At 33.6% G+C, this 27,721-nt stretch overlaps 1 protein-coding gene and 1 pseudogene across 3 annotated transcripts; both read left to right on the plus strand.

The window, feature by feature from the left end:
- The first annotated feature begins 1,003 nt into the window (after positions 1 to 1,003).
- On the plus strand, positions 1,004 to 9,130 carry LOC114416788 (phosphoenolpyruvate carboxylase, housekeeping isozyme-like). 3 transcript variants are annotated; one of them, XM_028381795.1, is made up of 11 exons: positions 1,005 to 1,151; positions 1,650 to 1,842; positions 2,872 to 3,263; positions 3,362 to 3,446; positions 3,699 to 3,921; positions 4,751 to 4,854; positions 4,948 to 5,041; positions 5,182 to 5,336; positions 6,097 to 7,095; positions 7,761 to 8,147; positions 8,744 to 9,040. In XM_028381795.1, the coding sequence occupies exons 2-11, from the start codon at positions 1,675 to 1,677 to the stop codon at positions 9,038 to 9,040; spliced, it is 2,904 nt and encodes a 967-aa protein (XP_028237596.1). In that variant the 5' UTR covers positions 1,005 to 1,151; positions 1,650 to 1,674. The 3 variants fall into 3 exon arrangements, with proteins under 3 accessions (XP_028237598.1, XP_028237596.1, XP_028237597.1); XM_028381797.1 differs by lacking the exons at positions 7,761 to 8,147; positions 8,744 to 9,040 and adding an exon at positions 7,607 to 7,695 and having other exon boundaries at positions 1,004 to 1,151; XM_028381796.1 differs by lacking the exon at positions 1,005 to 1,151 and having other exon boundaries at positions 1,675 to 1,842; positions 8,744 to 9,130.
- Positions 9,131 to 22,584: 13,454 nt separating this feature from the next.
- On the plus strand, positions 22,585 to 24,577 carry LOC114416099 (annotated as a pseudogene).
- The last annotated feature ends 3,144 nt before the right edge of the window (positions 24,578 to 27,721 follow it).

The following is a 27,721-nucleotide window of genomic DNA, read 5'->3' on the forward strand; positions in this document are numbered from 1 at the left end:
GAAGAAAAAGTCTCTCAATGCAAAGTACAAAGAGATTTGGAAAAATAGGATCCTTTTGATCGACACCTCTATATGGTGTTAATTATCAATGGCCTCTCCATTCCAAAACAAGTCTTTTCATGCCTTTATCGTGAAAATGACTTAAGTAATTATAAATATATATTTATTTTCTTTTTCATTTCATTTTTATTTTTATTGTATTACATATTATATCTATTATTTTTTCTATAGTATGTTTATATTTTCTATTTTTTTATATAAATTTGGCACAGTTTGTTTTAAAAATTATCAAAGTACTATACTTTATAAAGAAAAAAATTACTTGTAGGGTGTAAATCGACTCTCTTAACGTCAATTCTTTTTTAGTGAATCAACTTTGGTTTTGTGATTTTACTTGCTAATTTTGTGACGATTTTTCATGCTAAAAGAATTGCAGCATTTTTAAAGCTGTCAGAAAATTGAAAAATAGTTAGAAATTAGTTTCGCAAAACTAAAATCAATTTTCTTATATATATATATATATATATATATATTATAATGAAAAATCAAAATTTAGAAAGTCGACTTACTACCTGTAACTTGTAAGTATTTTTTTTTAAAGCATAATACTATTTTAATATTTCTTAAAAAGACTATTTTAATAATTTTAAAAGTAAAGTATAAAATTTTTGTCATGCAAAAAAAAAAGTATAATACTATTTTTGTGAAAAAGCCAATAACGTAGGCAGTTAGGCCAATATAATGCAGCCTAGACCTTGCTCAACAGTGAAAAAAACTACCAACTACCATGAAAGAGAGAATCTTTGAAAATTTGAAGGCATATTCTTCTTTCCACCTCATGGAAATTTGGAGGTGCTACAAATCCGCCACTGATAAAGTCACTGTCGGAAAAGAAACAAGTTGGAGAAGGTTTTCTAGTAGGACTTTTACTTCTAGTTTTTTTCACAACCTGCTCTCTCTCTCTTTCTTTAATTTATTGGATACGTGTTCCTTTTTCTATATAATGACACTCTCTGCACCGCTTTGGATCTGTGACTCTAGTACTTCTTCTTCTCTCTCTCTCTCTCTCTCTCTCTCTCTCATTGGTTTTTCTCTGGTTGACATCATCGTCATCTCCTTCTTCTTCCTCATCCAATTGGCCCCCAACACTGGTACTACATTAGATTAGATCAATGATGGATCCATCATGGTTGTCATAAAAAAGTTACAATTGTTTTCCCTTTAATTCTACACATGCTGCGTTTATAGGCACTTTGTTGTTTTGCCTTCACTCGGTGTCTTCCAACCACACAGTTTTCATTGTCAATGTCTCCATTGTAGATGATGTTGTTTTGATTTTCTTATGTTCAAGTTTTGTTTTTTTTTATGTGGGTTTTGTTTTTTTTTTTTGAATCTTTTGGTGTGACCCTTTTGAACTTGGAACAGGTTGCAATTGTTTTCCCTTTAATTCAATACATGCTGTGTTTATAGGCACTTTATTGTTTTGCCTTTTCTACTTGGTGGCTTCCAACCACACACTTTTCATTGTCAATGTCTCCATTGTAGATTATGTTGTTTTGATTTTCCTATGTTCAAGTTTTGTTTTTTTTTTCTATGTGGGTTTTGGTGATTTTTTGAATCTTTTGGTGTGACCCTTTTGATGTTGGCAGGTGGGGGGTACTTTGAAAGGTTTCAATGGCAAACAGGAACTTGGAAAAGATGGCATCCATCGATGCTCAGCTTCGGCTGTTGGTTCCAGCCAAAGTGAGTGAGGATGATAAACTGGTTGAGTATGATGCTTTGCTCTTGGATCGGTTCCTTGATATTCTTCAGGATTTACATGGGGAGGATCTGAAAGAAACGGTGAGTTTTTTCAGTTTTCATTTCAGTGATTTGAAGCCTTCTGAATTTCTTTTGGCCTTTTTTGTTGTGGGCCTCATAATTGGATATGGTTACTCACCCTTTAGTTCTATGTGTCAATGTTTTGTTGTTAAAGTTCATGTGATTGGTTTGGTGTGAAAAAGCATGGAACTTTGCATGTGTTTAAGGATTTTGGATACTGGGTTGAGTCTATTGGTTTCGGGAAGTGTTAATGAAACAGAACACATTTGGTATGCTCTTCAGCTCTTGTATGTGGAACTCGTGTCTTTTGCGTAATGGAATCTTGAGGGGATGCATTCTCTGAATATTCTAGCTCGTTGACTTTTAATTTTTGGTTAAAATGCCAATTGTCCCCTTCAAATTCGGCAGTTGACTCTTTGGTTTCAACTTTGTGAGTCAAACTCAAAGTGCAGTTTTCATCTGTGTGTCAAGTATTTTAATTGGAAATAAAAAGTATTTTAATTGATAAAACGAAAACAGGAGCCACAAGGTTAGGAGTTAACTTCCATTTCAACCTTTGTTTATTAGAAAATTGAAATACTTTGACTATATCTGTAGCTTACCTATAAGGATAAAAAAAAAATGACCCTTATGTCTCTTGCTGCTTGAGAATGGATCTTATGACTTTATCACTGCATGAGATCCTAATCCTTCAATGAAATCCATCAATTATATATTTGTATTATTAAGTTTATGTTTAAAAGAATAAACAGTGAGCATACTACTTGACCATGGGAAGTTTTCCTTTTTCCCGAGAGAATCTGTTCCCTTTGGTGCTTGAAGATTCATCAGTAGATGGATACAAAGTTAGTGAAAAGAAATGAACGACAACTTTTTACATTATCAGTGTATAACTTTTTTTCTCAAGATTATAAATGGCCTAATCTTTTGGCCAACAGATTCATTTTGTGGTTGGCCTTAACTTGTATATACGACGTGCCTTTGCATTTTTCTTTAAAATTATGAGCCAGAAAAATGTTTTATGCTGATGCTTAATTTGTTCTTGCACAGGTTCAAGAGGTGTATGAGCTTTCTGCTGAGTATGAAGGGAAACATGACCCAAAGAAACTGGAGGAACTTGGAAATCTGATAACTAGTTTGGATGCTGGAGATTCCATTGTAGTTGCCAAGTCCTTTTCCCACATGCTTAACTTGGCCAACTTAGCCGAAGAGGTCCAAATTGCGCACAGCCGAAGGAACAAGTTGAAGAAAGGTGATTTTGCTGATGAAAACAATGCCACCACTGAATCAGATATTGAAGAAACTCTCAAGAAACTTGTTGGGGATATGAAGAAGTCTCCTCAGGAAGTTTTTAATGCACTGAAAAACCAGACTGTTGATCTGGTTCTTACTGCTCATCCAACTCAATCTGTCCGTAGGTCTTTGCTTCAAAAACATGGAAGGTTTGTATCGAGTTTTTTTTCTCTCTTTTGTTTCTTTATGAATAGATTTACTCAGAAGTGAAGGAATTTAAATTTTCATGTGTTCCTCTGCCTTACAGGATAAGAAATAATTTAACTCAGTTGTATGCCAAAGACATTACTCCTGATGATAAGCAGGAACTTGATGAGGCTCTACAGAGGGAGGTGAATATCAAAAGGGCTTTTGTTTAATAGAATTTCTTTTTATTCTTTTTTTGCTAGTGTTTTTTCTTGAGTTCATATCAAAAGCAATATATTAAATTGTTTTACACTGGTAATGTATAAGTATTAATAAATCGGATGTTAAGAAAAATGGAGATTTTTTTATTTTTATACCTTGGAATAATTCTTCTGCAAAGTGAAAAATACATGGTATTTTTCTAAACTTATTTATTTATCTTGCTTGTGTTCATGTAGATCCAAGCTGCATTTCGTACTGATGAAATCAGGAGGACCCCTCCAACCCCACAAGATGAGATGAGAGCAGGGATGAGTTACTTCCATGAAACAATTTGGAAGGGTGTACCAACATTTCTACGTCGTGTTGATACAGCTTTGAAGAATATAGGGATCAATGAGCGTGTCCCTTATAATGCTCCTCTCATTCAATTTTCCTCTTGGATGGGTGGAGATCGTGATGGTATGTTCTTATTTCTCAGTATAAAATGAAGGAGAATGTTAACAAGTGCTCTTATGATATACTGTTCAAGGAATAAAAGTGAAAAGTTTATTATGAAAAAGTGTTACTAATTACACACCTTTGTGATTTTTAATGCAACCCCATCATGATTTCTTAACGAGTGTCCTTAGGACACTAGTTAGCTATGAAGCATGGACACCTCTTTTGTTCAAAGTGTCACCGTGTTAGACACGTTTCCGACGCCAACACACCTGGACACTTGCCTGACACCTCTTGTTAGGTGTCTAATTCAAAAATTACTTTTTTGTTGGCTTGAACACTTATGCTCATCACCTTTACACAACTAATACACTTAAAAAAACATAGAGGGTTGGTTTAAAATGATGAATATGCCATCAATTTAGATATTTTGTTATATGTTACTCATATTTCATTTAGTTAGAATCTCTTTGTTTGTGTGTATGCATTGTTCCCGTGTCCTATATTTTAGACATTGACTGTGTCGAAGTATCTGCGCCCATGTTGTGTTCGGCGGCAGTATCAGAGTCCGTGCTTCATAGCTTGTTAGCAGCAAAACCTATAAAATAAATGGAAGCATCTATTAATTATCTACAAAATTCTACAGTAAAATCCTATTTGATTTCAAAACAAAGTAATTGTTTAATTAAACACAAATGGGGTTTGTGAAGCTTGAAATATCAGATACTGCAAATTTGCTATATCAAACATCAACTGCTACCTAGGTTATTTCAGTTACTTATTAAAAGGTGTCATGATTCTATTAAGCTTCCCCGAAAGTGTGTGTCTAACTATGTTCAATATGATGCAGGCAATCCAAGAGTAACTCCAGAAGTGACAAGAGATGTTTGCTTATTGGCTAGAATGATGGCTGCTAACTTGTACTACTCCCAGATAGAGAATCTTATGTTTGAAGTAATTAATAGCTCTACAAATCTTTTAAAATGATCTTTGTTGTTGGTTAATTATTAAAATGACACTGATTTCTCTCCCATGTTGTTTCTGTAGCTGTCAATGTGGCGCTGCAATGATGAGCTACGTGTTCGTGCAGATGAACTTAACAGGTCTTCCAAGAAAAATTCAGTGGCAAAACACTACATAGGTGTTTACTAAAATCTTTCTTTAAATTCATGGAATAGGTGTTGTACTATATTTAGCAAAAAGGTCCAAAAGTATGGTATCTACTTAAGGTTGGCTCATTAGTTCACTTTTGTGATACTCTTTACTTAATTCATGCCACAGAATTCTGGAAAGTCATTCCTCCAAATGAACCATATCGTGTGCTACTGGGTGAAGTAAGGAATAGGCTTTACCATACTCGAGAGCGCTCGCGCCATTTGCTAGCTCATGGCTACTCTGACATTCCAGAGGAAGAAACATTCACCAATGTTGAGGAGGTACATTCTGTGGTTAACTTTCTGTCTTTTACAAATACTACAAATCATCAGTGTTATGCAACTATTGCCTCCATTTTGTTTATGTGGTTTATGAAAATCTCCTGACCAGCATAGTTTTTGATACAGTTTTGTTTTCTTAAAATATTTGTTAGCATCGTTGAATTACCAATCATCAATATTTATGCACTATTACTATTTACTAGTTAATTTGTTCTTCAATTTGGTTGCTGGTAAAGAACAGACAAAACAAGGATATGTTGTGTGTAAACCTTAGCTCCATTTCATGTTAGCTTTTGGCTGTCAAATACTAAATAAATTCTGAATTTTGCATAGTTAAATGAACCACTTAACTTTTGTCTTAAAATCTTTCTTGTCTTTGTGAAAGATCAATTTTTTCTTTTACTCCTTATAACTTTTATTTGTTTATCATCCCTATAATATTCAAACCTTCTTCATTTTTTTTATCTTCTCTATTAGTTTCTGTTACAAAAATGCTTACATGGCTGATGATGTTTTATCTGACATTTGAGCTTTTTCCGTCATGCAAGCATTTCTGTAATTTGACAGAAAGGATCAAAAGAGCAGAAAGTTTAAACATTATAAGAATCATAAACAAAAAAAAAATTAGAAGGACTAATGGCGAAAACTGGTATATTTGAAGAGACAAAAAAGATATTTAAACTAGTAATGATGTGAAATATCATTTTCTGAGAGATATCTTGATCTTCCAAATACTAATCATAGTTAAAATGTTGTCCAGTTCTTGGAACCCCTTGAGCTCTGTTACAGATCACTCTGTGCTTGTGGCGATCGAGCAATTGCCGATGGAAGCCTTCTAGATTTCTTGAGACAAGTCTCTACTTTTGGACTCTCCCTAGTGAGGCTCGACATAAGGCAAGAGTCAGACCGCCACACCGATGTCTTAGATGCCATCACCAAGCATTTGGAAATAGGCTCATACCAGGAATGGTCCGAGGAAAAACGGCAGCAATGGCTTTTATCCGAGTTGAGTGGCAAAAGGCCCCTATTTGGCCCTGACCTTCTCCAAACAGAAGAAATCAGAGACGTTTTGGACACATTCCATGTCATAGCAGAGCTTCCACCAGACAACTTTGGAGCATACATCATCTCAATGGCAACTGCACCTTCTGATGTGCTTGCAGTTGAGCTTCTGCAGCGAGAATGCCATGTCAAGCATCCACTAAGAGTTGTGCCATTGTTTGAGAAGCTAGCTGATCTGGAAGCAGCACCAGCTGCATTGGCACGGTTGTTCTCCGTAGACTGGTACAGAAACAGGATCAATGGGAAGCAGGAAGTGATGATTGGCTATTCTGATTCTGGCAAAGATGCTGGAAGGTTTTCGGCCGCGTGGCAGCTGTATAAGGCTCAAGAGGAGCTTATAAAGGTGGCTAAAGAGTATGGTGTGAAGCTGACAATGTTCCATGGCCGTGGAGGGACGGTCGGAAGAGGAGGTGGTCCAACTCACCTTGCTATTCTGTCTCAGCCTCCGGATACCATTCATGGATCGCTGCGCGTGACTGTCCAAGGTGAAGTTATTGAGCAATCATTTGGAGAGCAGCACTTGTGCTTCAGAACGCTTCAAAGGTTCACTGCAGCTACTCTAGAACATGGAATGCATCCTCCAATTTCTCCTAAACCAGAATGGCGGGCTTTGATGGATGAGATGGCTGTCATTGCCACTGAGGAGTACCGGTCCATTGTGTTCAAAGAACCACGATTTGTTGAGTATTTCCGCCTGGTAAGGTTACTACAGGAATTGGTTTAAATTTATTTTTAATTCCTATAAATAAATATTGTGAATTTTGATTTTAGTTTGTGTAAAATGTTTTTTGATGGTTTTCATTCTTGTAAGTTTAACCTTTTTAAAAAAAAAATGGTTTCCATCATCATTTAGCATACCTAACATGCATCTAGATATGCCATGTCAGTAATTATGCTGAGATGGTATGTGATGTGGTATGTCTAGAAACATGTCATATCACCAGTAAATGGTGATAAAGACTAAAAACTAACAAATATTTTGTAGGGAATAACAAGCACATCAAACTATTATTTATTTCACTTCTCACTCTGTTAAGCAAACCTGATCCATATATTTAGATGATTTATCTATAGCCATGATTTACAATAGAACATTATGGCATCATTTTATTTATTTAACTGATTTCACCTGGTGAGAAAAAGGCTTGGTTGTTGTAGGTAAACTGACATTTGAATTTAACAATCACTATCAACCTTGTGAAATGCAGGCCACACCTGAGTTGGAATATGGAATTACAATAGAACATTATGGCATCATTTTATTTATTTAACTGATTCCACCTAGTGAGAAAAAGGCTTGGTTGTTGTATAGGTAAACTGACATTTGAATTTAACAATCACTATCAACCTTGTGAAATGCAGGCCACACCTGAGTTGGAATATGGAAGGATGAACATTGGAAGTCGACCGGCAAAGAGGAGGCCAAGTGGAGGTATTGAGACACTGCGCGCCATACCTTGGATCTTTGCATGGACACAAACAAGGTTCCATCTTCCAGTGTGGCTAGGCTTTGGTGCAGCATTCGAACATGTTATTGAGAAGGATGTTAGGAATATTCATGTGCTGCAGGAGATGTATAATCAATGGCCTTTCTTTAGGGTCACTATTGATTTAGTGGAAATGGTGTTTGCCAAAGGAGACCCGGGAATCGCTGCTCTTTATGATAGGCTCCTTGTTTCAGAGGATCTGTGGTCATTTGGAGAGCAGTTGAGGACCAAGTATGAAGAAACCAAGGAATTCCTCCTTCAGGTAAAGCTACTTTTGCCATGTAACATTTTTATTTTAGGACAAATTACAATCTCATTCTTAATTTAGTTCAAATTATGCTTGATGCCCCTTCTTTTTTTACCTTACAAAAACCTCATTTAATTAATAAATGACTTTAATTTCTATGTTCCGTCAGTTTCTGCTGCAGTGTCAACTAATCAGAAATCATGGTAGATATAACTTTTAAAAAATATTCATTGTTAAAGTTAACAAATTAATCAAAGATGACAGTATAAAAACCCTTTGTACTGTCATTCACTATATACTCTTAATAAATTGGGAGAGGTTTGTGTTTATGGGAAGGATACATGGTATTATATTATTACATAAAATGAAATTTTGTGTAGAGAATGAAGGGTATCAAGCATAATACAACCCTCCAATTTTAGGAAGTGTATCTAATAAGCCCTTTTTCTTTCACATCTATAATACATACAAGCAGTCTTGATTTGCCATTCAATTTACCAAAGTATCAAGAATATAATAGTTGTTAATTCTTAATTAAAGGTTGAAATATACTATGAATAAGAGACTCTAGTTATTACACAAACTAAATTTTCTTTTTTCTTTATTGGTAGGTGGCTGGCCATAGGGATCTTCTTGAAGGAGATCCATACTTGAAGCAAAGACTGCGCTTGCGTGATTCTTATATTACTACCCTAAACGTGTGCCAAGCCTACACATTGAAACGTATACGCGATCCAAACTATAACGTGAAGCTGCGCCCTCACATCTCCAAGGAGTCTATAGAGGTAAGTAAACCTGCTGATGAACTCATAACACTTAACCCAACAAGTGAATATGCACCTGGTTTGGAAGACACCCTCATTCTCACCATGAAGGGTATTGCTGCTGGCTTGCAAAACACTGGCTAAATCTGAGTTTCTGTCTTCTCTTTTGTTCCACTTTTTATTTTCTGTTTCCTTTATCAGAAATAATGAGTTTAGGTGCATGCACCAAAAGGGTGTGCCCCCCCCCCCCCCCCCCCCCCCCCCCCGCCCTTGTAGCCATGTTTTCCATGTTATAAGATATTATTACAAAAGAGATGCAACTGATTGTTATGTTCCAAAACAAAATTATGCTAATTACTAGTTGTTATAAACTTTTTTGTATCACTTGTTTCATGCAACTCTTTGGTACACTTAACATCAGATGCCAAATTATATGAATTGTGTCATTAGGCAGAGAAAGTTGGATCCGGATTTCATGCAGATAGGGAAAACACACATTCACGCAATCAATTAATTAGAATTGTTTGGTGAAGACTGATGGTTCATATATTATCTCATTAAATTCAACTTAAAATACACATTTAAAGTATTTAAGGTGACATTTTTTAAAGGAAATTTAAGGTGCCACTTGACATAGAATTTTCTCATATTTATATTTTTCAAGAATAAAAGACTTTTTGTATTTTAACTTGTAAATAAGTGACAGTAAAACTTTCTCATCTTCATAGAAACTTTCCCATATTATACTTTCTCATTGTATTATTTCTAGAAAAGTAACATAGTAGTAAAATATATTTTATATATAAAATCTTACAGGAATTTCAATTCCTGGAAATTTCTATTACAAGAAAATGGTTTAATAAACTTAAAAACTGAAATTAGTCTTTGATAAACTCAAGATCAACCACACGGTACATCAACGATTCAACCAAGCAAATTAAATGACAATAGCAACGGATCAAAGATTTGTTTTTGGTTTTTGCATTGACTTTGCTTAACAAATAGAATGGACTCCGTTGGTGTATGCCTCTATTTTTAAAGTGCCCGTGCAGGGTTACACTTCATTTTCTATTTTCTTGTGACGCTTTTTTTGTTAGAGGTAATTCTCCTCAAGCCATGGCTAAATGTCTCTCAACAAAATTTCAAACTGTTATTTACTAGGCTGTAAGGAATAGGGCTAATGTATTTCAGTCCATCTAAGCCTGAGTGTTGTTAGGTGTACCCAGCACCATTGTTTGTGCACCCAACAATTTAAGTGAAGTAGCAAAAATATCTTTCACTTAAATCTTATAAACCCCCCCTCCGGCGTTTCGTCCTTACGCTGTAGAAGCCCACGTTCTTCCTCTTTTTCCATTGTTCTGCGTTTTGTATTGCACTGGCGCCGTCCTCTGCTTCCATTGCTGCCGTTGAGGCCGTTTCCACCTATGCTGTTTCTGCTGTCGAGGTAAACTTTTTGGTTGATTTTAATGGCTGCTGGGGGCGTTTGGAATTTGTATAATGCATACAGATTTGTTAATCCGTATGAGTTATACGTATTGATGAACCGTATAATGTATACGGATTGGCTAATCCGTATGTGTTATATTGATTAATTAATTCGTATAACTCATACGGATTACGTAATCTATATTTTTTTAATTATTAATATATTAATTTTATTTTTGTTTTTAATTAGTTATTGTTTATTTTTTAAATAAAAATATATTATTTTGAATTATATTTTTAAATAGTTATTTTTTTCTAATTGTAAATATATTAATTTTTTTAAATAGTTATTGTTTATTTTTTAAATCAAAATACATTATTTTGAATAATGTTTTTAAATAGTGATTGATTTTTCTAATTGTAAATATATTAATTTTATTTTTGTTTTGAAATAGTTATTTTTTATTTTGTAAATAAAAATAGAATATTTTGAATAATGTTTTTAAATAGTGATTGTCATTTAATTGTAAATATATTAATTTTTTTAAATAGTTATTGTATATTTTTTAAATAAAAATATATTATTTTGAATAATGTTTTTTAAATAGTAATTGTTTTTTAATTTTCAATATATTAATTTTATTTTTGTTTTTAAATAATTATTTTTTAATTTAAAATAGATTATTTTGAATTATGTTTTGAAATAGTTATTTTTTTAACTATAAATATATTATTTAGAATGTTTTTTTGAATAGTTAATATATTTTAATAAAATTTTTTTTTTCATTTTTTTGAAATATTTATTGTTTTATTTTTAATTATAAATATATTTATAGTTATTATATATATATATATATATATATATATATATATATATATATATTTGTAAAAAAAAAAGGCAAGGAGACATAGTTTTTGTTTTTTAATGTAATTAATTAATTATAGTGATTTTTTAAATTTATTTTTAATAAAGAAGTTATTTTGATTTCATAAAATTAATTAAATTAAAAATACATTTTGAAATATATATATATATATATATATATATAAAATAATTTTTTTATTTATGAATTATTGTATCGTAATTGATTGAAGTATTGTTTGAATTTTGACAAAATTTTTTATATATGTTCAAATTTGTCGATTATGATTAGAATCAGAGGTTTGGGTCGTGCTTTAGGCAGAGTTATAGGAAGAGCTATGGGGAGAGAAGAAAATCATGATTTAGATGAAGCTTCCCGACGGCAAAGACCCACAACATCCACATGTAGGTAATAGGAAGTTGTTCCTATTGCCGAGGATGTTCATCATGTGGATGACGCAGCTGACAAGGTCTTCCAACAACTTCAAGAAACAACTGTTGATGCCCAGGGTTTTCCAGGCGGACCGCGTGACACATCAGTTCTGACTGGCTATACTAATCATGTTGCAGTTATTATTTGGAATGAAGAGACATTTATATTTTTAAATAAATTATATTTCAATAAGTATTTGTTATTATTGTTAAAACTATTTAATTGTTTTTAGGAATGTCCTAAATTGAAACTATCCTCCCATGGAAGGAAGGTTTAGAAATTTGGGAGGCCTACTGCAGAGATTGAAGGGTTAGTTGTTGCCACGAGATTAAGTCCTCTAATCACATGTTCATTGGACACTGGCGATCAGGGACTTATATCAACTTTTGCGGAGAGGTGGCATGAGGAAACTAGTAGTTTCCATTTTCTTGTAGGAGAGGTGACCATCATCCTCGATGATGTGGCCTCTTTGCTTCATCTGCCCATCACAGGCGCCTTCCATAGCTTCGAGACTTTGCATGTTGACGAAGCAGTGTTGCTATTAGTGGAATTACTTGAAGCCAATGCAGATGAAGCTAGAGCTGAGACAGTACAGTGTCATGGGGGCATATGTACGACTATCACATGCATGTGGAGTTCTTGGACGCCTTTCGAGACCTCACTCGGAGTGGAAGCTATGCATGGGGAGCTGCCACCCTAGTGCATATGTACGATAATTTGAATGATGCGTCTAAGAGCAGCGAAAAACAACTCATTGGATATATCACACTATTATAGGTAATTATAACTGAATTTAATTTTTTTTTGTTTTTTGATTTTTTCTATATATTGATTTAATGTTTTTTTCTTTTGAAAATATGTGTAGTGTTAGATTTATGATCATTTTCCAGCTATTTCTGAGGCTATTACTACTAAAGACTATCATGAAAGGAAACCACGTGTCTGCTGCTGGACCTTTGGGAAGGCATTACCAGTGTCGATGTATCAGAAGTGCCTAGATCAATTGACGGCTAATGTTGTTTGTTGGATGCCTTACAGTGACCACCGTGCAGTTAGAGAGTTCGAGCTCATTTCTTGTTTTTCCATACATTTCTGATGGGGTCCCATTGTTGTCATACAACAACCAGAAAGGGTGACAATTCTTAGACCATAACAAAGCTAGAGGTGGTAAGGGACAATGGTCTCTTAAATAGACTTGTTACACATGCACAAACAATTTCAAATTATTATAACACAATTGATTTCATAAATTAATAAACAGGATTATAATGAATGTACTTGAACAAAATGATTGTCATACACATGACCGATACATATTACGAGATGCACAAAAGTATCTATTGGTGGTTGACTTCTAAAAGGAAAAAACGTCATGCTTTTTTGGAGAGACAAAGAAACAAGGATGACATTATACCTTGATGCAATGACATATCCATGTTGGTTATATTCATCCCCTTATCCACAGTAACCTCCATGTTATAGTTATGATTATATTTATTTAAACTAAATTTTAAATAAAAATAACATAAATTACATACCATGGATAATCCATCAGGACCACTTTAATTCCTCAAATATATCTATGCCACCAAGGAGGTTGATATACTCATCAGACCATTTAGTAAATTCTTTAAGCAAATGGTTGCACATCAAAGACCATGAATCTTCACCCATACCTAATAAGGCAGCAATTGCACGATATCCACAGTTACCGTCTGCTTTGACATTGACAATGTTTTCAATGGAATTGTGAATGTACAGATGAAATTGATCTAACATCGGCATAGTCCTTCTTGGAATTGCTAGGTCAGATGATGATGCACTACGTTTGACTGAAGAATTATTATTTTGCACAGAATGTAAAGCATCAACATACTCCTAGTAAGACGGATCACACTTTGTTGATCTTTGATGTTTGGTCATCGATTTCTTTTGAGCACCTTTGGTGTTGACATTTTCTAGAGGAGAACACATAGAGTTTAGATCAGGGTAGGCAATTTCCCATAGTTTACTCTTTAGAGTAACTTTGTCACAAACATCAAGCTCTTCAAATCACTTGGATATGGTTTCCATCTCTTCGGTTATGCTCACTTGGGGCTCAGATAACCCTTTGTCTGAAAAACTTAATCTCCTCCAAAACATATGGATTGTTTCAATGGTACCAACAACATATTTGGATAGCTCACATGCACATGGAAGATTGTGAGTAGTTCTCATGACCCATCCACAATGAGAAGGGTTTTTGCCAGCATAATGTACACGCTCAAACTCAACAGCAATCTGATTTAAAGCATACCTTGATACCATGCCAAGTAGTCTCTTGTATAAGGTAACTTTAAAAACATGTCTAACCACATATGTACTTGTCTCAAAAGATGCCTTAATTTTGGTGTGTTGCAGCATGATCATGTTGTTCATGGCTTCCCAAACACTACATAGGTCTCCAAAGCTATTTTGTAATAGTCTTTTTAAAGCCCAATAAGCATATCTAATCTTGCATATGAAATACACAAAAAATAATAAACAAATACAAGTATTTTTATCCATGAAGTCCTAAACCCTAATAAAAAATTACAATTTTCATACCTATTTGTTGTTGTGTTTCCTTAGCGCATCACGTTATTCATACAGGCTTTAACAAATTTTTCTTTGTGGGGAATTATCCATGTTTAGTTGACATAGTCAACAAACATTGGCCACGGTGAACAAACAATTTCAAACTTCTTAAGGCAATCATCAAACTTATCATCAGAAGGACAATCAACCAAACTCCTCCAGGCATCCATCACATAATCTCATGCATTTTCTAACCAACCAGAGATGTACATTTTGCCTTGACATTCTTGTCGATGTGAAACCTACACAACAAGTTCATACACTCAGGGAATACAGTTTTCACTGCATTCATTAATGCTAGGTCTCTATCGGTAACAATAACTCTAGGGAGGACATCATGTCTTAGAAAAAGACCTCAAAATCGTTCTAGAGGCTAGACAAAATTATTTAGACATTCTCCCTCCAAATAGGCAAAAACAACAGAGAATGTCATTTGTGTTGGTGTCACACCAACAAAGTCAAGTAATAGGAGCTTGTACCTGTTTGTTTTGTAGGTACTATCTATCAAAAATATCAAATTACAGACATTGCATAACTTCACTGCATCAAGATGACACCAAAAGATATCATGTACGACATCTTCATCCTTTAATGTATGCCAATGAATATACTAATCCCGTTCAAGAAGCTTCATTAGTTGTTGCATTTCAGTATCACTGCCTCTTATGGAAGAACGATATACACTTCTTGCATTGTATATTTGTTTGATTGTTGTATAACTATTGGCATTGTTCTCCTTTAGCGTTAGCAAAATATTTCTTGATTTCACCATTGACTTTGTCATATTAGCAATAATTATCTTTTCATCCTTAGTCAATCGACCAACATATGGATGTCCAACTAATGGCTTTTCCATTTCATGATTGTGACTCTCACACATTAACTTCACCATCCATCCTTGGCCTCCAACCACTAGTTTCCCATGAAGCTTAAAGGGATACACACATTTCCTACTGCTAGTATCTCTTCTTACAAAATCTTTCTTCCTAGACCTATACTGACCACTCCTTTCACAACCAATTAAGACAAATGAAGTCCTTCCTCTCATACTAGTATTTGTGTCTGACCTCATAATCAACGCCACAAATCCAATTTCATAAGCAACAGATCGAGCCCAATGCAAAATATCATCTTGGGTAGCAAACACCTACAATGCAATCCACACAATTTTAGTTTTCAAGGGACATTCATTTAATTACTTTAATAACAATAAATCATATTAATACCTGAGAAGTATTGAACGCATCAAAACAATCAACATGTTCTTCATTCTCACCAGCTTCGTCTTCATTATGTTCATTCACATTAACTTCTTCAGTTATTATATTGTCATACATTCATTGATCTTCGTCCATCTTAACAACACATTAAAAAATTTCAATCACAAACAAACAACCCCTAACCACACCATACATATACTATCAAACAAAACCCTAGGTAATTTTTTACTTCGCATAATATTATAAAACATTAAAATTAATAACCCTATATATTAAAAACCAATAACATCAACTTTTTGTACTTAAAATTTATAACCATATAATAGATAAAAAAATATAACCTAATCATATATACTAAAATAAATTATATTGTTCAACTTAATTCTAATTCATGAAATTATAACCACAAAAAAAATCAATTTTAGACCACAACAACTCAAATAAATTATACATAAATTATAAATGTAAATTATTTTACATTTCCAAAATATCAAAACAAATACTTACAAATTAATTATAAAACTACACTTTAAAAATATTTAAAATAATAATACTAGTTACATTTCAAATAAACAAATAAGCAAATAGTTTTTTATACACATTAATTTTTATAACAATCATATTAATATATTTATTATTTAATAAAATTTTAAAAATTAAATATTTCTTTTAATTAAAAAATAAGAATTCCGTATAAGTCATACGCATTAACCAATCCGTATGAGTTATACTAATTACTTAATCAATTTAACTCATACAGATTGGCAATCCATAAGTTTTATATAACTTAGGGATTCTTTAATCCGTATGTTACGCAAAAAAAAAAAAAATAACGCCGACATACCTTCAACATATCTCCGTTAACAACTAAACCAACAACCACAACAACCACCATTGACTTACCTCCGTAACACTTTCACCTTGACCGAAGCGGCACAATACACCTCTCACGACAATGAAAAAACAAGAAGAAACCAAGAAAATGAAGGAATGAATGTGTTACCGTAAAAAAGGTAACTTAAAAGGAAGAAGAAAGCAATAAGTGCATTTTTGGAATTAAATTTTATTGCTGGGTGCACAAGCAATATGGCTAGTACACCTAGTAACACCCTCTAAGCCCAAATTTCGTAGAGGCCCGCAAACCTTATAAACCCACAAAATAAAAAGTCTTCAACCTAAACCAAAGGGCTGCTATATATATATATATATATATATATATATATATATATATATATATATATATAAGTGAGAATAATTTATTTAATGAAAAAGTTTGTGTTCGATTCTTACTATGTGTCAAATTTCCTTGATTCTTATCCATGAACCGAGAGAGGAATTAGTCTTTAGCTCAATAGGTGAGGAGACACTCGTGGTCTCTCACTTAGAGAAAAAAAAGTCTTCATTTAAGGTAACTTGCTGCAACTGTACTATGTAACCTGCAGCCTAAAAGGTCAGCTTGCGGTCTGCAAAAAAAAAAAAAAAAAAACAAAGGATGAAAAATATAAAAAATAAAAATCCAAATTTATGCCGAATTTGTGCCTATGTTGTCATTGAGATCACAAAGCTCCATCAATTTACAATAATAACAATAAAAGAGAGAAAAGAAAGGTAACTACAAAAGTGAAATTGAATGAATAAATGGAAGTAGAGAAATGCAAGTGACTCAAAAAATGTAAATTAACATAATATGCATGAATCTTGTTTTTTTCATTAGTCGGCAACAACATATAGCTACAGTCGCCACTGATTAAGTGCATGTTACCCAAAAGTTAAAGGGACTAATGAGGGATGGACTATTAATACAAAATTAAAGGTGAAGAATCAATAATCTTTTATGTAACAACAATGACCATTTGGAATGGTGAAGTCGTCCTTCCCGTAAATTTTGTATTGTTGTTAACATTCCTTCTCACTAATTTTCCCAATGGTATATTTCTTCCACCTTTCAGTTTATTGGGAACTAAAATTGTGTGTAACTTAAAACACTTACCAACCAATATGAATACACTTTTATTTTTCTTTTTCTTTTTTAACTCAATAAATCCATGACAAACTATTTAACTTGTGAGTTAAACACTGGAGTTACTATTGGCTCCAATTCCATTTGTTATTGACTCATACAAAGTTGAGAAAAAATCTGTTTATCCTCTATTTCAAAATTCTCCACCACTCCCTCTTCTTCCTTCCATTACCCGTACCCCTACCTTCGTGGCACCCACTTCTCCTTCTCTCCCCCTTTTGCGCCCAAACCCCAATCCTTCCTTTCTCCTTCCCTTCTAAACCCTTACGAGCTCTTCTCTTCTCCTTTCCTTCCCAACTCTTCTCCTTCCCTTTTGCGTGTCTATGCTCTAAGGTACTAACTTTTTTTTTGTGATTTTGTGTTCAACAAAATCATTTTGTTGTAGTTATGTCTACAACAAAATCACTATTCCATTTTATTTGTAAATAAAAAAAAATGAGCACCCAATGGAATTGTGATCCATTGCTTTTTTTTTTTGTTTTTTATGACACAATGAAATCACAATTCTGTTGTGTCTAGCCAAAGACTACAGTGGAAAAATAGTTATTAATTGCAATTGTTGTTATTGCATGATCGATTCCAAATGGTGTCAGGAGCTATGCAAAACTTGTTGGACCTCAAAGTTGTGCCAGAGGGTAAGAGTCATCATCAACTCATACAACAAGCTTTGCAAGTATTGCGAGAGGGTTTAACAACTAGGTGCAACTTAGGCACACAAAGACCTTGTAAGAAGGATAACAAGAGTAGAAAAAATGATTGATCATTGTTGATGTGATCCTTACTAGGAGTGGATCGCTTGATACAAGCTACAAAGTTTTGGATGACGCCACTTCCGGATAGGGAAGATAAGTCAGGTAGATGCCACAAGAATTACCTTGATAAGTCCGAGATTGGTTCAGCGAGGAACCCATAGAGAAGTTCTCACAAAATTTTATCAAAGGCCAAAAGTTCCTTCAATGAAAACGAAAACCAATACATATAGTGTATTTGAACAAAAAGATAAAAATAGACATGGGCCTTCAAAACAGTTTAGGCCAAAATTACAACGAAAAGAAATTATAAATGAAAAAAAAGAATATATTTGGCATGGGCCTTCAAATTAGTCTAGGCCTTTAGCAACAATTAATAGTCTTGGTAGTGCCTCTGCCTCTAGGCCTTCATCCTTCTCCACTTGGGACTTCGTCCTTCTCCACTTGGGCCTTTTTAAGTATGCCTGCTACCATTTGTTGGAGGGTATCCACTGACTGTTTGGTCCTACTTCTGATCATAGGTCCTTGTATTTGGCCAGTTTTAGGATTCTCATCATTCCCCCCTTCTTGGAAAGCATTTGCCCTCAAATGTCCAGGATCATCACCGAGTTCAAGTACCACTTCCTTCTTGTTCTTGTTGGTTTGCTTGGCATAGATTTCATTCTTCTTTGCAATTTGGACCTTCACTTGGTCATACAATCTTTTCACATACTCAACTTTGACCTGTGCATCCTTATGCTGAGTCTCTTGGGGATTGCTTTTGTAAGCTAGCCTGTTAGGCAATAAAGCTCTTGGAAGGAGATCAATTTGATGTTCTATGCCTCTTAAGGTGGTAGTCCATGAGGAATCTCCTTGGGAAAGACATCTTTAAATTCCTGCAATAAGAGTACAACACTAGGAGAAATAGAAATAGTTAACTCATTAGAATTATCAGTAGAAATTTTACTGTCTTTGCAATACAGTAGATAAAGTGGTTCATAAGCAAGTAACACTTTCCTCACTTCACTCGCCTCTGAAAAACAATTAAATTTTCTCTCATGTGTATCACTCTCTCTCTCTCAGGTGTATCACTCTTCTTTTTCCTATTCCTCTGTGGTGCCTCACTATTTTCTTTCTCTTGTTCTCTCTTTTTTCTCATTCTAATTTGGTCATCACACACTTTTCTAGGGGATAGAGGTTTAAGAATAATTTTTTGGTCATGGTGCTGGAAAGAAATCATGTTGGTGAAGCCATCATGCTCTGCTTTGGTGTCATACTGCCATGGTCTTCCCAACAGTATATGAGTTGCCTCCATTGGAACCACATCACACAACATCCTATCATTGTATCTTCCAATGGTGAAACACACCTCAACCTGTTGAGTCACTTTTACCTCTTCATCTTCACTAAGCCACTAAAGTCTGTATGGCCTAGGATGGGGCTTAGTATCCAAATTGAGTTTGGACACTAACCTAGAACTTGCAACATTGGTACCTCTTCATCCTCAATTTCCTTTTCAATGTTGGCCCTCACTAGTGCTATCTCCATCTCCTTGTAGTACTTCTCCACAGTCAAACTTCCCTAGGACAGCCTCTGGAGTTTCTATCACTTGGTTCTGCTGTAGCTAGTTGGGACATACCTCTTTTGTACCACCCTTCTCATCTCAGTCCATGTATCTATCTCCCGTCCCTCCTCTCTCATCATCTCTTTTTGATTTTTATTCCACCAAACAAGGGTATAGTATGAGAATTCAACTGTTGCTAACTTCACCTTTTGCTCTTCAGTATAATCATTGCAAGAGAACACATGCTCAATTTTCATCTCCCAGTCAAGGTAGGCACCTGGATCATTCCTGCCCATGAAAGGAGGTACATTGAGTTTTACTCCCTCAATTCTATTCTGCCCCTCCATTTTGTGTTGCCTGGGTCCAACATTGCCCACTCTGTTACCACCATAACGTCTTCCAATATTTTGATTCAGTTGGTTCTCCAGACCTTCTATTCGTCCATAGAGCTCTTCATTGTTATGGTTCAACAATTGTTGCATCTGTGTAGTCATTACATCCAATAACAAATGCTGAGATCCGTTCAGTTGATGATAATCACCACCACCATCACCAGCTCCTGCCATAATAAATAAAGAAGAAAATCTTTTGCAGTAATTTAAAAAAAAAAGGTTTCAGGACCTCACCACACTCTACTCACATGTTTCTCTCTTTGATGATAGTTCACTCATGTTTGATGCTCTCAATATAGGCTTTTGTGTGATGTTTTCACTCTTTCCTTTTACCACTCACTCCCTCTTAAGTTCCTGGATGAATCAAATTAGACACACAAGGTAGTATAATAGGAAAGACAGTTTCATTATCATAGACTGAGTAAAAAAATTGATTTGGATAACAGGTTTGATTTGGATAATAGATAATACTTGATTTGGATAACAAATTAGATTTTATTTGGATAATAGATTATATTTGATTGGATAACAGATTAGATTTGATCTGAACAACAAATTAGATTTGATTGGATAACAGATTAGATTTAATTTGGATAACTGATTGATTTGGATAACAGATTTGATTTCGATAACAAAGAGAAGAAACAAGGAAGCTACTTAATCACAAAGAAGAAGAGAACAAAATTAACGAAGATGACATGTAAACTTCAATTGGTCATAACTTTTGCTATGGTTGCCCATTTGAGGTCCACTGTATATTAAAACACTTAGAATTCAGAGGAGAATACAGGTAAGGGGATTTGGTCCATGATTTTCTTGCCAATTTTTTTTTCTCTAACTGCCTCAATTTTGTGTTCAAAGATCAAACAACTATTTTGTTTCTTTTTTTCTTTCTTTCTTTTTTTCTTCTTCTTTTTTTTCAAAATTTCTGCAACTGTTTTTTTATAATGCTTTCTTTTCAAATTTGTCTAGGATAATTTAGGCAATTTGATCAATAGGAAAATAGGCACATAGATTCAAGAGCCCACTCAACCCTAAAATTCGTTCAATAAGCCAAATTGTCCCCAAATAGAATTTGTAACAGAACTTGAAACAAAGTTCAAACAAATTTTTTTTGACACAAAGTCTGGAAGAAACAAGAAACAAGAACAAGAACATGACAAGAACAAGAACAAGAACAAGAACAAGAACAAGAACAAGAACAAAAAACAAGAACACAACAAGAACGCAACAAGATGCAAACAAGAATGCAAATAACAGAACAAGAACAAAACACGAACCTGGACATATTACAAAGAAAAAGATTGGATAGGATAGAACCTATATCAAGAGCCGAAGCTCTGATACCAGATGATGTGATCCTTACTAGGAGCGGATCGCTTGATACAGGATACAGAGTTTTGGATGACACCACTTCCGGATAGGGAAGATAAGTCAGGTAGACGCCACAAGGATTACCTTGATAAGTCCGAGATTGGTTTAGCGAGGAACCCAGAGAGAAGTTCTCACAAAATTTTATCAAAGGCCAAAAGTTCCTTTACTAAAAACAAAAACCAATACATATAGTGTATCTGAACAAAAAGATAAAAATAGGCATGGGCCTTCAAAATAGTTTTTGCCAAAATTACAAAAAAAAATTATAAATGAAAAAAAGAACATATTTGGCATGGGCTTTCAAATTAGTCTGGGCCTTTAGCAACAATTGATAGTCTTGGTAGTGCCTCTGCCTCTGGGCCTTCATCCTTCTCCACTTGGGCCTTCGTCCTTCTCCACTTAGGCCTTGTTAAGTATGCCTGCTACCATTTGTTGGAGTGTATCCACTGACTGTTTGATCATACTCTTGGTCATAGGTTCTTGTATTTTGCTAGTTTTAGGATTCTCATCAATTGTGTTACACATATATTGTTATTGTTGTTGTTGTTGTTGTTATGTTTTGATGTAGTATGTATAGTTTTTTATGTTGTTTTGATTTTTTTTTCAATTTATATTGTGTTTGAATTAATTTTTTGTGTTCATCAATTGTTTAAACAACACACGTCTAATAATGTAACAACATCGATCTCTTTATTTGATTCATAAAACAAACATCAACAACTAAATAAACAATGATTTTTCTATTAAAAAAACAAGTAGTGCATAATTTTTATAAAAAAAACTACACAAATTTATCACGCATCAAACCAATGATCTCATAAGCAGATATTGGTTTCCTTGTTTTACGCACCAGGGCAAGGGTTTCATCTGAAGATCGGTAAAACATTGCGTGCTACTTAATTAGAATTTTTCCACTAAATTCTAAAAAGATAAAAAAAATATTTTTCACGCATCATCATCGCGTTTAAGCTTTATACACTCATATTCAACACAACCATCACCTATATAAATAGGTTGAGAGTAAAAAAAGGAAAGTAAAATTTTGCTACATTTGATGGCGTCCATAATTGTTTTCCTTAAAGCATCAAGTGACGTGTCCTCATTATTTCTGACGACTTTAGGACCATTAAGACATTCAAACAACATCCCTTTAGATGACGAAATCATGTCATCATCCCAATACAAAACAATAGGTACACTCCATGTTTTCAACAACATGCTAAATATCAATCAAAGGAGTTGAGTTGTGTCAAACCTCTACTGCTATTTATATTAGATGATGTATTTTTCTTTCATGAGTCATACCAACAGTTGAGATTGCACCAACAAAATAAATGGTTTAGATTGTGTCTATATTTAATACGGTTGATATGCGCATAAAAAAATAGTGTTCAATTAATATGTATAAGAAAAAAGTAGTGTTCAGTCAATAAAAAATACCATTTTTTTCAATTTTTAAAAAGAAAAACATTACAACAGAATCATGATTTTGTTGCACTATAGTGGGACAAAGAAATCATGATTTTGTTGCGTTGTTTAGGGATGCAAAAATAGAAAAAAACAATGAAATCGTGATTTTGTTGCATTGCTTGGGGGTGTCAAAAAAATATAAAACTGAATCATGATTCCGTTATATAAAGGGGGTGCGAATAATTTTTTACACCTACACGCAGAAGTTCTCTCAGGTCATGAAAACACATCAAGTGAACTTGATAAAGCACGAAGTCTTGTGAAGAAAACTTTGATGCTTTAATAATTTGATGCCATAGTAATATCTCTAAATATGTAACTCTTATTTTGTATGACTAATGAAAGCATTAAAAAGATTACTAAAAACATGATCCATAAGAAATTGATTTAAATATGTTTTTAATTCTTGTAAATATGGTGAATTTTGGTCTTAGTTCCTTTAAAATATTTTTTTTGTAGGTTTTGGTTCTTGAAAGTTTAACTTTTTTAAAATGGTGTCTCTCATCATTTAGTGATAATGTGAGTTAGGACATGCATCTAAATATACCAAATTAATAACTACTTTGAGATGTTAATAATCATTTTCAAAAGTTTTAAAAGATCTATAACAACGACTAAAAACAAAAAAATAAATTATACGTACTAACAAGCATATTAAACTACTTATTTTTCTTTCAATTTCTGCCGATTAAGCAAACTTGATCCATATAATCATGACCTATAATATTATGGCATCATTTGATTTATTTAACTGATTCCACCTAGTGGAAATAAGGCTTGGTTATTGTAGGTAAACTGACAAGGTTCCCTCTTCCAATGTGGCTAGGCTATGGTACAACATTTAAACATGTTACTGAGAAGGATGTAAGGAATATTCATGTGCTAGAAGAGATGTATAATTAATGGCCTTTCTTTAAGGCTATTCTTGATTTAGTGGAAATAGTGTTTGCCAAAGTAGACCCCCAAAATAGTTGCTCTTTATGATAAGCTCCTTGTTTTAGAGGATTTGTGGTCATTTGGAGAGTTGTTAAGGACCAAGTATGAAGAAACCAAGGAATTCCTCCTTCAAGTAAAGCTAATTTTACCATGTAACTTTTTTTAGGACAAATTAGAATCTTATTCTTAATTTAGTTCAAATTATGCTTGATGCCCCACTTTTTTTCATGACCTTACAAAAACCTCATTTAATTAATAAATGAGTTTAATTTCTATGTTTCATTAGTTTGTGCATGGTATTGTCACTAACGAAAAATCATGGTAGGTATAATTTTTAAAATAGTTATTGTTAAAGTTTACAAATTAATCAAAGATGACAGTTTAAAAACAATATGTACATGTTATACACTATTTACTCTTAATAAACGCATGCCAAGCCTACACGCATTGAAATATATTCGTGATCCAAACTATAACGTGAAGTTGTACCCTTACATCTCTAAGGAGTCTATATAAAGGTAAGTAAACATGTTGATGAACTTATAACACTTAACCCAACAAGTGAATATGCACATGGTTTGGAAGACCACCTGATTCTCACCATGAAGGGTATTGCTGCTAGCATGCAAAAAATTGGCTAAATCGCTATTTTTGTCTTCTCTTTTTTGTTCCATTTTTATTTTTCTATTTCCTTTATAAAAAATAATGTGTTTAGGTGCATGCACCAAAAGGGTGTTTTTTCTCCCCTTGTACCCATGTTTCCATTATAAGATATTATTATATAGTTTTCGCACAATGAGACAAAGCAAGTATGCAACTAATTCTTATGTTCCAATAGGGAACTACGTTGATTTATAGACTTATTTGTATCACTTATTTCAAGCAACTCTTTGGTACACTAACCTTTTTGTAACATGAGGTGCTTAAGATGTCAAATCCTATGATGTATTTTTGTGTCATTAGGCTGAAAGTCCACCAAGACTTTCAATTATCTAAGGCGACACTTGATACAAAAAATATTTTAACATTTATTTTTAGTGATAGTATGATGAATTTATTTAATCAATAGAAATGCCATTACTACAGAAAAGGGAATCCATGAAGATTATTTAAGGTATTCCATGACAGTTTTTAACCGTTGTGGAATCTACCGTCGTAGAAAGCTCATTGTTTTCCATGACGATTTTTAAACCTTAATAGAACATGCATTTCCATGATGGTTTTTAAAAATAGATATAAAACTATTTACATTTTATCAAAAGAAACCTCATTTAAATATATTTTTATGACATTTTCTTAAAAACCATCATAAAAGATACAATTTTAACATTGGTTGTCTAGAAAATCGTCATAGAAAATCCTTCTTCCATGATGTTTTTGGAACCAATGTAGTTTTGATTAATTTTCTTAAAATATTCATTTTATTTTACAACCAACACAACCTATAATTTAATAAATAAAAAAAACCAACCAATCCATATTAAACAAATGTTAACAAAAATAGATCCAGGTAGTCCAAACCAAATCATAAATAATCAATACTATTAGACTATACTACAAATCCTTAGATTATTTAACAACAATAATTCAAGATCACAACAACAAAATTATGGAGAGAAAAATCTAACGTCAAAGATAGATAGATAGAGAGAGAGTGTTGCCAAATATGAAATCAATAGAGCCTTGAATGTAGCAATCTTTATAATAATGCCTACCAATATGATCATAGAGTGTGTCCTGTGCTCCTAAAAATTTGCAGCCTAGGAATACTGTCATGTTTGTTGAAATTCTCAATGCCACTCCCTGCTTTCTAACTGCTCTTAGTGTTGGAATTGGGGCAACATTCTGCATGCAATTTGCACATTAATATTTTCTTGTAAAACACATTGATAGATCAAGATCGGATTGGAGTTTGTCACTTAATTTGAACGTGATGTTCTTGGCTATGAAATAAGGTGAATTCACAACAAAAGTTGCAAAACCATAGGTTCCTAATGGTTGGCATTGAGCAGTGTCACCCCATTGAACAATGGTCTTATCGACACCTTCTCCTTATATTGTCATGAAAAATTTGATAGGAGAAATGTTAACTTTCTCCCTGTATAATTAAAGAAGAAAAAAACACAAAAAAAGATATTTTCCGTTAAATGTAATTCCTATTCTGTTAAACAATAAAACATAGAAGAAAACTTGCAAGTTATGAAATAAGAATATAAAAGAGGGAAAGTTTGAAAGAAAGGATAGTTCATTAGGTCCAAAGTCTTATGTAGTCAAAGTGTAATTCTCAGGGCATTTGAATCACAAGGAAAAAAGATACCCAAGTTATTATCACTCCCCTATGTACCGTATTACACAAAAAAAAACAAAAAAAATAATGAGCGTGGATAGGACAAACACCAAACCCTATGTCTCACATGAATAAAAGACCATAAGCAAACAACACATAGCAAAAAGACTAGAATATGGCAGAATTCTAGTGCTATAACAAGAAATATAATACTAGTGCTTACATGTAAACCCTTACATGAACCTTAATTACCACTCTCACTACATTGATGAATGGAAGGGAATCAATGGTTGCTTGAATTGACGAAAAACCTCATTTACCATGCTTCTTAGAAACGTGCAAAGTATGGGAAGGAAAAAAGATATTATTTGTTGTCCTAAAGACAAAATGTTTGAGGCCACCTGCAAATTTCTTTAGGCAAATTTAACTGTTTGAGGCCACCACATCATAGGGATTTAACTGTTTGGAAAAATTTATTTTATTTAGGAACTTTATTATAATGGGGATTTAGCTCACATAGTTTGGGCAAATAATCAATCATGTGGAGCACATTATTTGTACTAACCTTGCAAAAACCCAAGCCTTGCATAAACCCAAACCTTGTAGAAATTGTTTGATGGAGACTATGAGCATAAGTTCTAGAAACCTAAACCTTGCAAAAACAAAGAAAAATCATCATTAACACATGACACAAACGCAAGGAAAGATAGGAAGAACGTTGAGGCAGAGTGAGGGAAAATGCACCACACAAACATTGAGGTAGAGTGCAGTGACGACGAGGGCAAGCGATGGAGAACGACAACGAGGGTGGGCAGGAGCACAAGAAAGGTTCAAAGAAAGTGATGAGTGCGGGTCTAGGATGAAAAAGATCTCTAACCACGATGGTTTATAAAAACATTGTTGAACTCGATAAATAACAACGACTTTTAAAATAATTGTTGCTAAACTCATAAAACCATGATGGTTTTTAAACAACCAACATTGCCCTATCTATTTATTTACAAAATTGTCATTGCATTTTCTTTTATGATGGTTTTTTGGAATTGTCACTGATGGAGCATTATTATAGACAACTTTTGTACTAGTGTGCCATCAAGGGTAGTTACATCAACATGAATAAAAGGTAAAATCTGGTGAGGGACATTCTCAACCCAAAAGTTTTCATGAAAAAACAAAGCAGTCTTACATATTAGTATATTACTCGTTGTGGTTCAGAACTGGGAACAACATCATTCGTATAGTTTTGCAACCATCTAACAATGACCAACATGTGAGTCAACGTTGTTTATTTTCCAGATAAAACCCATGCATTTCTAAGCTTCCAAAGGCCCATGTAAACTAAAAAATCATTACAATGAAATAAGTGTCTTTTAACATAGTCCCATTGGTTCAACCTCAATAAGTGGAAAAAGATATGGACTCATCATAGTGGTAATACTGCATTGATCTTAGAATTTGAGCCCAGACACATAGACGAGGCAATGCAAGATGAAAACTA

This window comes from Glycine soja, chromosome 6 (assembly GCF_004193775.1).
Source record: "Glycine soja cultivar W05 chromosome 6, ASM419377v2, whole genome shotgun sequence".
In the NCBI taxonomy this organism is placed as follows: Eukaryota; Viridiplantae; Streptophyta; class Magnoliopsida; order Fabales; family Fabaceae; genus Glycine; species Glycine soja.